Below are 12,154 nucleotides of genomic sequence, written 5' to 3' on the forward strand. Positions count from 1 at the left end.
ATTAACACACACACACACACACAGATGAGCATACAAGCGCAATAACAATCCAAATACCCCATATTGAAATCTCGTTTTGTCCAATTCAGACTGGGGATTTTTCGGTATACAAATCATTTAAATTTAATCCATAATGTTCTTCAAAAGTGTCTGATAGAAAACCTCGTGACACTCTCCTCATCAAACTCAATTTGAGAAAAAGGTTCAATCATTCAACACGAAAAAGTCTTTTATAAAATTTATACTAAAAAGATGTTTCTACTTGAGGAAATAAGTTGAAGCGAAAAAAATTCTCATCATTAGGGAAATCAAACGTCTTTGATACTGATTGTGAATACAAATATAGAAAAATGCATGGACAAAAAAACCCCATAGTTATCGGAGTCTCAACAATGGGTGCGTTCGATAAGCTTCCCTGGGTCGACCCCGGTCTGCCCCCGGTGCGTTCGAATAGCTTTGACGTAATTCCAGGGGCTTACCCGGGTCAGCCCCAGTGCCCTGCTTGTGGAGTGGGTCACTTGGGGGTGACCTGAGGTGCATTACGTCACCACGAGAGGGCGAGTGTGATCGTTTGATTAGCTCTTGTCAGGGGCTCACCTGAGTGAGCACCGCGGGGTAGACCCAGGGAAGCTAATCGAACGCACCCAATAAATTAAATCTTAAGTGTTTAAAGGTTCTTGGTTCAACATTTATTACAGAGTAAAATGGCCTCGAAATAACCCATGGCAGTCGCAGCTTTTGCTGTGGTGCCCTTTTCCAAGTTTCCATTACAAGTTCACATTTTCCTCACAGAGTGCCACTTACCCTGGGGCGAGGGGATTGCTGTGCCCCCTCAAGAGCAAAGTTCAAGGTACTCCCTGAGCTGCATTTTCAGCAACTATTTTTTACTGTGTAATTTATTTTGTACTGTTTTTTTACTGTAAATAAAAAAAATCTTGGGTCAGAGATGGGCGAAAGGGAAACTCAATTAATTCAGCGTTTTTTCCCCTCTTAATTGTCCGAGTTAACTGAGTACTCCATCATTTACATGTCACTGTCCACACTAGCGTCGCTGTAGCACGATGCTTCTGATATACTCCCTGACCCCCGTCCGGTGGATGGTAGGGACAGACTCGCTATGGCCGGAGTCAGCTGTGAGATCGTCTTCTCAATCTCGGAATCATTGGAGGGTTCAGAGTCCACTTCGTCTGCAAACACCTCCCACTTCATACTGACCGGCTCCTGCTTGACCTTCCCATTGACGTGGATACCGGGTACAATCACCTCCTTAACGCATTTATCCTGACCGGCTCCTGCTTGACCTTCCCATTGACGTGGATACCGGGTACAATCACCTCCTTAACGCATTTATCCCTCCGGGCGGGATAGTCGGATGACGGCGGCTTCTCTGACGAGGAACTTCTGGGTTTGCTGGCCAGGCCGTTCTTGATCATCCTATGCCCGTTGGAGAGGACTTTAATCACGGCGTGCCCGTCGTCCGTACCGTCAGCACTGTCCAGACTGGCCCATATCGAGGACGAATCATCCTGACTGCTATCGTAGGCCATCACCCGCAATGATTTTGACCTTTTAGCCGGGACATGGTTGAACCGTCTGTGCAACCTCCCGTTCAGCGTTGTTGAGCCCGTCACAATCCGATTTTCTAGCTCGGAGATCCGCATCAGGGCACGCTTCAAGTCCAGATCCTTGTTCCTAAGCTTCTTCCATAGTTCATCGCACTGAAACAAGAAGCCCCATCAGAGAGAGAGAGAGAGAGACAGAAGGAAAATAATTAGAACGAGTGGCACACGGTGGGTAATTATTTTCTCCCTCTATCTCTTTCCCGTTCCCGGTCATCAATTCGCGCCGTGACCCCCCCTCGCATTTATCGCTCATCCGCCGCGCGGCATCTCGTCAGAAGCGGGGTCCTCGGAAAAACAATAACGAAATTGCCGATGCGTCGATGAGTCTTGCAATCTACGGGCTGGAAAAAGATGGGCAATCATCCATTAAAAAAGACGATACAACCACAAACCTAAAGCATTGCCTCTCCGATTGCGTAGTCGATTACGGGACTATTACCAAAATGGGACGTTGACGCATATTTCCTCGGGAGAGTCATCGCGTAAGGGGGGAATTGAGAGACGAGCTCGCAAGTGAGAGAAAGTAAAATAATGTAAACATCAGTGGTGGATTGTCACTGCGATACAGCGGCAAGAAGCGGGTGATTATTGAAAAAACCCGTCATCCTCAACTTTCAATCAATGTCTTAAGGATTTTTTTCTGGCAGTGCATGACAGAGTTCTTGGGACCTGTTAGCGTGTCTTCTCGTAATCTCACATCGCCAAAAGGAGCTAACTATATCCCACTCGTCAGATTTTTTTTCTTCTTCTTAACGTTCAAACATAAACAACTCTTCATGGTTTGTGGTCTGTCAATACCCCAATCATTGTTGAAGCAGTCTGGGCAATAGATTGGTCTCATTCCCATTAATAAGCCCTCTCTCTCTGTGTGTGTGCTTGGGTGCGATGGGTAATGGACAATTCATTGCAATGTGTCAGACCAAGCTTGGATGTATGAATCATAACTTTACGATGAGTTATAGTCTATGAGAGTCACTACATGGAAGCCGTGTAACAGATTGGAAATGAGGTGTTGAGAGCGCATATCATTTTGTTCTTTAATTATCACTAGACATGATGATCGCTAACAAATAAAACTGGCCTTACCTTCTTTGAAAGCTCCTGGATTTTTGTCTTTGTGGACTGAATTAAATAAAGGAGACAATGACCAAAGGAAATTACTGACCAGCAATACAATATAGGCCTAACTATTATGAGCTTAAAACATAATTCTGCACCGAGGTGAAACTGTTGGGTAAAATTTGCAGATAAGCGCTTTTAGGGGCTGTAATAAATTTTGCTGAAGTGGCAGACAATTTTCTAATATTTACAACAGATAAAGTTTTACATCTGGAGAGAGCCTCCGAAGGAAATACCACCCAAATAAAGTTTCAACAAGCTTAACTGCAGGTCATTTTAAAAAGAATCAAGAATAAAACATGAACCAACAAATCAAATTAAAACAGCAGTCTGCTAAGTGATGTGTCCCAAATAATCTTGTTCTATCTAACAGAAAATGAGCCACCTTTCCCCTCCCACAAGGACAATTCTTAAGTGACACTTTCAATCAAATGTCAAGGAAAGCATTTGCTATTAATTTTCAGTGTGTTTCAGAAGAAGTTGAGAACATATTTGTTGTCCAAATAACTCTCTCCGCTGAGACTTGTGAATGTAATGTGAGATGGCCCAAATAAGGGAATCAATGTGTGGTGAAGAGTTTTCAACTAGTGTTTTAAACCCAACGAGGCCTGGTTCTTGATAATTTTACTGAGACGAAGTCGAGGTAAATTATAAAGAACCAGGCCTCGGCGGGTTTAAACCACTAGTTGAAAACTGATTCAACACACTTTGATTCCCATTCGTAAATACCTTTCCGATAAAAAAACATCAACACTTTTTAGTCAAAAAGTAATATAAATGCAAAAATTTTAATTGTTCAATGATTTCTTTCAACACAACACCCCTCCAGCTTTGAAATGGTAAGGCCCTCGGGTAAACAACTCCTTATAAGGAGATTGCTGTGCGCGTTGCGCGTATTGCGTGATGTGGCACAACTGTTCCAGCCGTTGCTCTCGACCAATAGGATGGAAACTGTCCCACTCACAACGTCATAAACACTGGTCAGTATCAAAGGTTTAAACACCCCCATGTGATGCGCTCTCCACCAATAGGAATAGCGAAACTTTCTGAGGTATTTATGAATGTGGAATTAAGGTCACTTACCATGCTGTCAAAATTCCTAAGTTCATTGATAATGTGGCGTAATTCACTCATCTCTTTTCCTGTGAAGAATAGCAAAGTTATGCCGTATTAAAGAAAACAACAGCATCAGGATATATTACATTTAAATTGGGAAACTGATTGAGTAAATGTTTAAGTAATCATAGGGTGAACAAAGACAACTTGACTAAAGTGGAAGACGACACACAATTAAGTGGTTCCCAAGGTCAAAGCCCTGCTATAGTCAATTTTTCTTTGCTCAATCCCAAATTACAAGTTACAATTGAACTGGCAGCACAGTCCCATATTTTCACCAAAAGAAATAATCTCCATTGAAATTACGCCTATATATTTAAGCATGTTTTAAACAAAATGATAAATAATAAATAAATCATTATCAAGACACCATTTGTTCAACTTAAAAAAAGCAAAGATCATTTTGATATTTCCCTTATAAAACGTCAGAATGATAAAGACACCAGACAAAAGTCAGACGCAAGAGAACATAATTATTTACTGAGTTAATATGTCACCAAGTACTTTTACCTTTCATGGCAAGTTTTGAGATGAGTTCAATCTGTGTACGTAGCCCGCCCTCTCCACCAGGCACACTGCCTTCAGTCCTACCGTTGGTTATAGCCGCTGGTCCATTGCCGTTTACCACTAGCTTGTCATCGGAGCTCTTCTGGGGTGAATCTTGGCAAGGGATCTGAAGGTTGGCTTCTGATTTCCGTCGCTGCATCCTTTTTGAAAAGGGAGGAGGAATAATGTTGAGGATTATGAAAGGAGTGGAATTTCAACTCTCAGTAGGAAGTGTTATGATATCTGCCTTTTTTAGAGAGCTGCAACTGACAACTCATTGAATTGTAAATTTCAAGTACTGAATAGCAAGAGATTCTGAGGTAACTTTAACTATAAATTAAGCTTCTGCCTCTAAATGCAAACCATTAATTTTTTGAAAATTACTTTTTGTTTTATTCATAAAGAAAAATCTCAAGTAATTTAATACATAATTCCATGAGATGTCAGATGGTGCAAGGTTGCAATAAATACAGACATGAAAATAGTGTGTTCAAACAAACAGAAATTTGTTGAAGCATTCTGAGAGTTGAAAATATATGTAAAGTTGAGAAACCTTCTGGGTCCATACTTGAGTAAAATTCACAGTTCTCAGAAATGTGTGGATGCTCAGAACTACAGGGCCTTTTCTAAACCAAGGTTTGGGTGTCATCATGGCTTTTGTTGCAGTGTGCATTGTGCTACAACATAAATAGAGCAGCCAGAGACGGAGCCAGGACTTGGAAAAGGCCCTCTATGGAGATCCAAAAATCATTCTCCCATTGAAATTGATAATATTTTCTACTTACCTGGCAGCCTCTCTGTTTTTCTCCATCCTGTCTCGGCCGTGTTTCTCTAAAACCTTTTTAGCATCAGGATATTCCACCAGAGCCTGTGGAAAAAGAAAAATATAAAACCCACTTTTAGATAATCAGTTATACAACTTGTTTGAGTTTAATTTCAAAAGTCCCTTTCATACTAGGCACATTTCCTATGAAAACTTGGTTGATCTGTTCACAATTGATTTGCTAACCCTGGCAAACTCCAAACTGTCTAGGGGTTTAACTTCCCCGGATATGGCGCTGTAATGTGAAAAGGGCCAACGAAAGCTGAAGTTAGTGGAAACTATTTTGAGAAAAGGATTCACTTTGGACAAGTTCTCACCCAACTGAAAAATCGTAGGAATGAATCATGCATGTTTAGTTCCCAAATTTCTGAGGGTTGGTGTTCGTTTGTGAATCCTGCAGCCAGAGATACCCACTGTAACCTCGCTAAACTTGGATGGAATTAAAGGCAGTGGACACTATTGGTAATTACTCAAAATAATTATTAGCATACAATCTTTCATGGTGACGAGTAATGGGGAGAGGTTGATAGTATAAAACATTGTGAGAAACTGTTCCCTCTGAAGTGCCATACTTCGAGAAAGAAGTAATTTTCCACAAATTTGATTTAGAGACCTCAGATTTAGAATTTGAGGTCTCGAAATCAACCATCTAAACGCACACAACTTCGTGTGACAATGGTTATTTTTCTTTCATTATTATCTCGCAACTTTGATGACCGATTGAGCGCAAATTTTCACAGGTTTGTTATTTTATGCATATGTTGAGATACACCAACTGTGAAGGCTAGTCTTTGACAATTACCAGTAGTGTACAGTGCCTTTAAGTGGTGTTTGAAGCTTTGCATGGTGTGGAGAATAAGAGTAACTATAAATATAAATAATGAATAGTAAACTTGCGGGTACAACCATAAATAAAATCTCTTTTGAAGGAGTGGTGGCTCTGAAAAGAGGCGGTTTGGTCTAGACGTTTCAAACAGTACTCTGCTTGTCTTATACAAGTGGCTTGTACCAAAATTGCCATAAGATTTGGCCGACTTCTTCTTCTATAAAACCAAAAGTGCCAAAAGGGATGGAATTGATGTTCTTGTGAAAGTTAAGTGGCATTTTTTGGCCATTTTCTCAGAGTAGACACTGCATTCAACTGAAACTTTCACATGTGATTTTTATTGTATCTGTCTTCATCATTTTGCCTATAAACCAGCAATCCGTTGGCAAAAAACAATCTACGACTTTACCTTTAAATCAACAATAATTTTTATCCCTGAAAGATATTGTCAAGTAGTTGAAGAGTTTGCAAAGTCCTAGGCTCTTCGGGGGCACATGTTAAGCTGCAGAGAGTTAGTTACAGGCCTTAAGTCGCCACTAATGCCAAATGATCACATAAAAGGGTCACTAGATGTAGTAATAAATATCAAGTGGAATTCTAATAGTCATCTTAATTCATGAATCTTGAATTTCTCATTTTGCTAAAATGTTTTTCGCTCTCTTGCCTGCATCAAGTCTTTCTTGGAGAGACAGAGCAGCTCCGAGTAGCCGAGGGAGACCACGTCAGCAGTACGTCTGTTCTGACCCTCATCCAGCTTCAGTAAGCTGATCTCGCCAAAATAATTGCCCTCGGTCAGCGTGGCGACGACCATACTTTGTTGGGTCTCAGCGTCTTGTACAACTACCTGAAATCAATGTCAGAATGTAAAAAAAAACAAAAATAATAGAAACTCATGGAATGATTAAGATCTAGTTGATGTAACAAGAGTTTTTTGAACTAGTTCTTAATGGATTGTTTCAATGATGGAAGAGAGTTTGTTTGATTGGTTCGACGTGCTCGATTGAATGCTCGATCCCGCGCACGCTGGTTAAAGTCTAGCTGGTTCAAGGAACGACGCCGTGTAACCTCGTGGGTTGGCTATATATTGTGGGAAAAGCCAGTGAACTATTAGTAATTGCATGGAATTCTTTGCTGTCATTGCTATCGGGTATGTACTTGAATAAGAGCAAAGTGGCGTTTAGGAAAGCATTCCTCACTCTTTTTGCTATAAAAATTTTTCCTGTTAAAAAATAAACAATACAAATTTTAAAATGTTACTCTTAACACCACAGGGCGCTGCTTTAGCAGAAAACAATGCTGACCAGTTTTCTGCTAAGCAGAGGTGAGCAGAATACCTTGTCACACATGATAAATTTTGGAATGATATTTTGGCTGGTAACATTATTCGGTAAGCATAAATTATGTTGTAATAAACTACTTTTTGTGCTTAATGAAATTGGGCCCAGGTGTCTGACAGTTGTCTGAGTGTTGGGAACAAAACATTCCCAATCACTGCCAGACTTTTTTTGTTTTTGTTTTTTGTAGATACTATGTCGACATGAAAAATAAAAAAATATTAAATTAATGTTATGACCTTCACTTTGGCACTTTTGGTTTTAGAAGAAGAAGTAGACCAAATCTTATGGCCATTTGATACGTGCCACTTGCTTTGGTCTCCATAAAGCGCTAAACTCATTTTGGGTATTTATGACTAACAATTAAAATACATCATATTATGAGTCTAGGCCCCAGAATGGGCATTGTGATTGATATCGGGAAATGAAGTCATTTTTCAGTAAACAACTTTGTGTCTCGGTATCAGGTAGATAAAAAAAGGCAACAGCTACGAGGTTGTTTTGGAAATTTGATATTTAGCAAACAATTGATGGGGTAATAGTAATTGCCAACTCACGCATTGAGATTGTCTGCCATAGAGTCCAGATTCAATGACATAACAAATCAAGATTGGTATTGGAAATTCTGGTTTTGGGTTTCCTATAATGTACCTAATAGTAATTACCTATTCACAATGACTAATTTCCACCTTACAGGTTAACCTGAATACATGTTGCTCTTTGACGGCAACTACAATTTGATGAATGAAGTGCAGTGCTGTAAAAGTTGAAAAGTTCAGACTGAATTCATGAATGTAGTTTTGGCGACACGCAATAACAGCTTCTTGGAACCTAGACATCCAGGCACAATAAACATTTGTTTGTGCCATTATTATGGAAATATGGAAATATTGACTGCTATGAGGGGCTAGTTAAAATTACAGGCCCAAAGTGATGTCAAAACCATGACTATGCAGAAGCGAAACCATGACTATGCCCATCATCGAGGGCCTATAATTTTAATTGTGCCCCGATTATTAATCAGTCAATATTTCTTTTATATACCGAATAAAGATTCTTCTAATCAACAAACTCTGACTAGCGTGACATGGACCCTAGTCGTACATACAGTACACACGAGCGACCTAATATAGCCATCTTGATAGAAAAAGGAGGGGGGGGGGGGGCACAGCTATTTCCATGACTCCATTCTTAACCAATCAGAATAGAGGGTTCTAAAATGAGGTATATAAATAACAAATATTGACTGCTTTAACGACTGCTATGGTTAAAACGACGACTCCCTCAGCGATCCCCGTAGCAGTGTATTTTTCCTTCCCTGCTGAGGATGTCTTAGAGAGAAATAGTTTGAACCATAGCGCTCGAAGCAGATAATATTTGTACACTAATCTTGAGTTCCATACCTGTACTATTCCATGATTAATGATATACATCTCCCTCCCTATTTCTCCTCTCCTACATATAAAGTCACCGGGGGAGAATATTTGTGATCGTAGTTTCAGCACCAACTCACACAGCAGACCCTGCTCACAGTCCTCAAAGATTTTGACCTGGATGTAGAAGAACAATTGCGTTTCAGAATCGTTTTCACTACAGTCCATGTAACACTCCTGTACCACAATTTGTAGGCACTCATTTCATGTGCTCAACAGGGCCCAATTTGATAGAGCTGCTAAGCACAACAATTTGCTAAGCATGAAATTTCTTCCCCGATAAAAACAGGATTACCAGCCAAATTTCCATTTGTTACATAGTGCTTGTTACTGGTATTCAGCTTTTGTTTGCTTATCCTGAAAATCACATGGAAATTTGGTTGGTAAACCTGCTTTTATCAAGGAATAAATTTCATGCTTTAAGCAAATTTTTGTACTTAGCAGCTCTATGAAATTGGGCCCAGGTCTTTGTTTGTACACATCACAACGGGCATCATCAACCAATAATTTCCAGTGCCCCCCCCCCCTTTTCAAGTGAACCAATGGCTAGGCCTCTGCCATTCATTGAGTGACCATTGGATAACCCGGGCAATATACTTGGTCCTTAGTAGGACGTTTTGTTTGATCTCAAAGGCTGACACAGATGATAAAGGTATTAATCATAGAGTTATATATAAGAACTAGAGGGCGCACTGGCCTATATACGCGACCCGGCATGCGCACAGGCGGCCATTTTCTAAGTTGACAAAACTGGCATCTCACAGCGTGTGTTTGTGCGGCCATTTTGTAAGTTGAACAAACAGCATCGCGTGAGCGATCAATAAAAAAAACTCAAACATGTATTTCATATTCAACGCGCGTGCAGAATGACGCGCTTGTCATCTTGCGGTCCCGTGGCGTTTGTGTACGAAGCATCACTCGTGTGCCCTCTAGTTCTTATATATAACTCTAAGGTATTAATAGAATTTTCAGGCTATTACATCACAGTTTTTTCTGATTTTTCCCAAAGGTAAAACAAAAATCAGACTTAAATAGGAAGAATATCAAACCTGTTAATGATCAAGTAATTCGTAAATACAAATGAGCTTACAGGCAGTGGACACTATTGGTAATTACTCAACATAATTATTAGCATAAAACCTCACTTGGTGAAGATTAATGGGGAGAGAGAATGTGAGAACGGCTCCCTCTGAAGTGACATAGTTTTCGTGAAAGAAGTAATTTTCCTCTGATTTGATTTCGAGACCTCAGATTTAGAATTTGAGGTCTCGAAATCAACCATCTAAAAGCACACAACTTCGTGTGACAAGGGTGTTTTTTCTTTCTTGATTATCTCGCAACTTCGATGACCAATTGAGCTCAAGTTTTCACAGGTTTGATAATTTAAATTTATTTATTTTAATTTATTTTATACAACATCCAACAGCGCAAGTGCCAATTACAGGAGTGATTGAAATATTAATATTAAACATTATAAAAACAGTTAAATTTAACAATAAATTAAGGAAGTAAACAAAACATAAAATACAGATACACACATGGCAAGAGGGGAAAACCCATAAAAAGAACAGACAGAAAACATGAAAGACCCAATAGGACAATTACTTGACTAAACACTAGGGAGGCAAGATGAGTGAGGGGGAGGGCTGGAGCACTTGCTTGACTATTTTATGCATATGTTGAGATACACCAAGTGAGAAGACTGGTCTTTGACAATTAACAATAGTGTCCACGGCCTTTAATTATAGGCAAACAGTAATTACTAAAATTGGTTGATTATTATGATTTGATAGTTATGTCAAAATGCTAAATAACAAAAGTAAGGGGGGGGGATGAAAAGCAAAGACCAAGCTGACAGAAAGCAGCCATCTTACCTTTTTGAGTGTTTCTAAATGAACATGAATTGCAATCTCTGCTCTTAATCTTGGTGGGAGAATTTCTAAGAATGTTTGATCGTCCAGAGCTTGAGTCCTACAGGAGAAAACAACAGTTAATATGCAACAGTTTAGTACAAAAACCTCTGCTTGAGGGCGCCCAAATCAACATGAATTGACATGGTGATGAATTTGGGTGAAAAAAACAAAATACCACAAGGGCTTGTTGCTCAAAATGATTACTGGCCCAGAATTGATCAAACAGGACCAAAGTATATTAATGTTGGTTGTTTACCCATACACCGATGTGTGTTAGCACTGTATACTCAGTTCTTTCCCGAGTCCTGTGAAAGAAAGTATCACAGGCATGTTACTTGGGTGGGATTCGAACCCACAACCCTTGCAAATCTAGAGCAGTGTCTTACCAACTAGACTACTGAGGTTGCTCGAGGCAGTTCGAATCCTATGTTTTGGCAGCGGGTACTGCAACGTTTATAAGAGATGTTAAATTTGCATTGGGGATAAAGTATATTAATTTTGGTTTTTACCCATACACCCACCAAAGTAGTTTAACATGCATGCTTTTTTTATTTGAACAAGCATTATGATATTATGGATAAGAGAAGATTGATCTTAATTTGTCTTTATGTGTATACATACTTCATTACTCAATAGAATTGGAAGGTGTTTATCAAACTCAAAGTCAGCATTGGGGTACTTTTTGTAACACAAAACACAATGTCCACAGATTTACATTAAACTTACACCGTTTGAAGGTAGTGAGAGTAGAAAGCATACCTTAAAATATTAGTTGCTGAGGTGCTGTATTTTTTGAGATATGAGTAAAACAATGTCATGAAAGTACGTTTTTACATGCTAAAATAATGTTCGTCTCATGATCACTGAGACAATTTTTTTTTCATGACATTGTTTAACTCATTTCTCAAAAACTACAGCACCTCTGCAAGTAATATTTTCAGAGAAGCTTTCTACTGTCATTATCTTCAAACTGTGTAAGTTTAGTGTAAATCTGTGGACATTGTGTTTTTTTGTCCTACAAAAAGTACAAGATATAACACGGGTTCTACACTCAGTGCTTCTTGCATTGGTTTTTAATCTGACTGGACTCCACAGGCGCTGTGAACACAGTGCTTATCCTACCTCAGGTCACTCATCAGTGCATTTCTTTCTCTGAATCAAAAGTTTGTGTTAACAAACATTGATAGAAAATGTTGATGTGAAGGGGTGAAATGCAGGTATAGTTTGCCTACACAAAAACAGCACAGTAAACAAATTGTTTTTCAAACTTGTCTATCATAATTTTGTCTCCATAAAGCAAATTATGAAGGGTTGTTATTATTAGCTGCTCTCTATACGCTATATCATTGTTAATCACTTCACGATGATGGACAAGTGATTAACTGTAACAGGTGATGTCAATAGAGGGCGCTATCACGTTAT

At 39.4% G+C, this 12,154-nt stretch overlaps 1 protein-coding gene across 5 annotated transcripts in view; it reads right to left on the reverse strand.

Moving 5' to 3' along the window:
• Positions 1-358: 358 nt before the first annotated feature.
• The window catches only part of LOC139945607 (cyclic nucleotide-gated channel rod photoreceptor subunit alpha-like), a 50,545-nt gene continuing 38,749 nt past the window's right edge, over positions 359-12,154 (reverse strand). For 4 of the 5 annotated variants that reach the window (XM_071943045.1, XM_071943022.1, XM_071943029.1 and 1 more), the window contains 9 exons: positions 10,694-10,790; positions 8,790-8,936; positions 6,717-6,896; positions 5,189-5,271; positions 4,368-4,564; positions 3,825-3,883; positions 2,709-2,744; positions 1,302-1,718; positions 359-1,230 (listed from right to left, as the gene is read on the reverse strand). In XM_071943045.1, coding sequence (XP_071799146.1) covers positions 1,024-1,230; positions 1,302-1,718; positions 2,709-2,744; positions 3,825-3,883; positions 4,368-4,564; positions 5,189-5,271; positions 6,717-6,896; positions 8,790-8,936; positions 10,694-10,790 — 1,423 coding nt within the window. In that variant the 3' untranslated portion in view covers positions 359-1,023. Of the gene's footprint in view, positions 1,264-1,301; positions 1,719-2,708; positions 2,745-3,824; positions 3,884-4,367; positions 4,565-5,188; positions 5,272-6,716; positions 6,897-8,789; positions 8,937-10,693; positions 10,791-12,154 lie in introns of all 5 variants that reach the window. The other variant, XM_071943038.1, reaches the window with a different exon arrangement.

Source organism: Asterias amurensis, chromosome 1 (genome assembly GCF_032118995.1).
Source record: "Asterias amurensis chromosome 1, ASM3211899v1".
In the NCBI taxonomy this organism is placed as follows: Eukaryota; Metazoa; Echinodermata; class Asteroidea; order Forcipulatida; family Asteriidae; genus Asterias; species Asterias amurensis.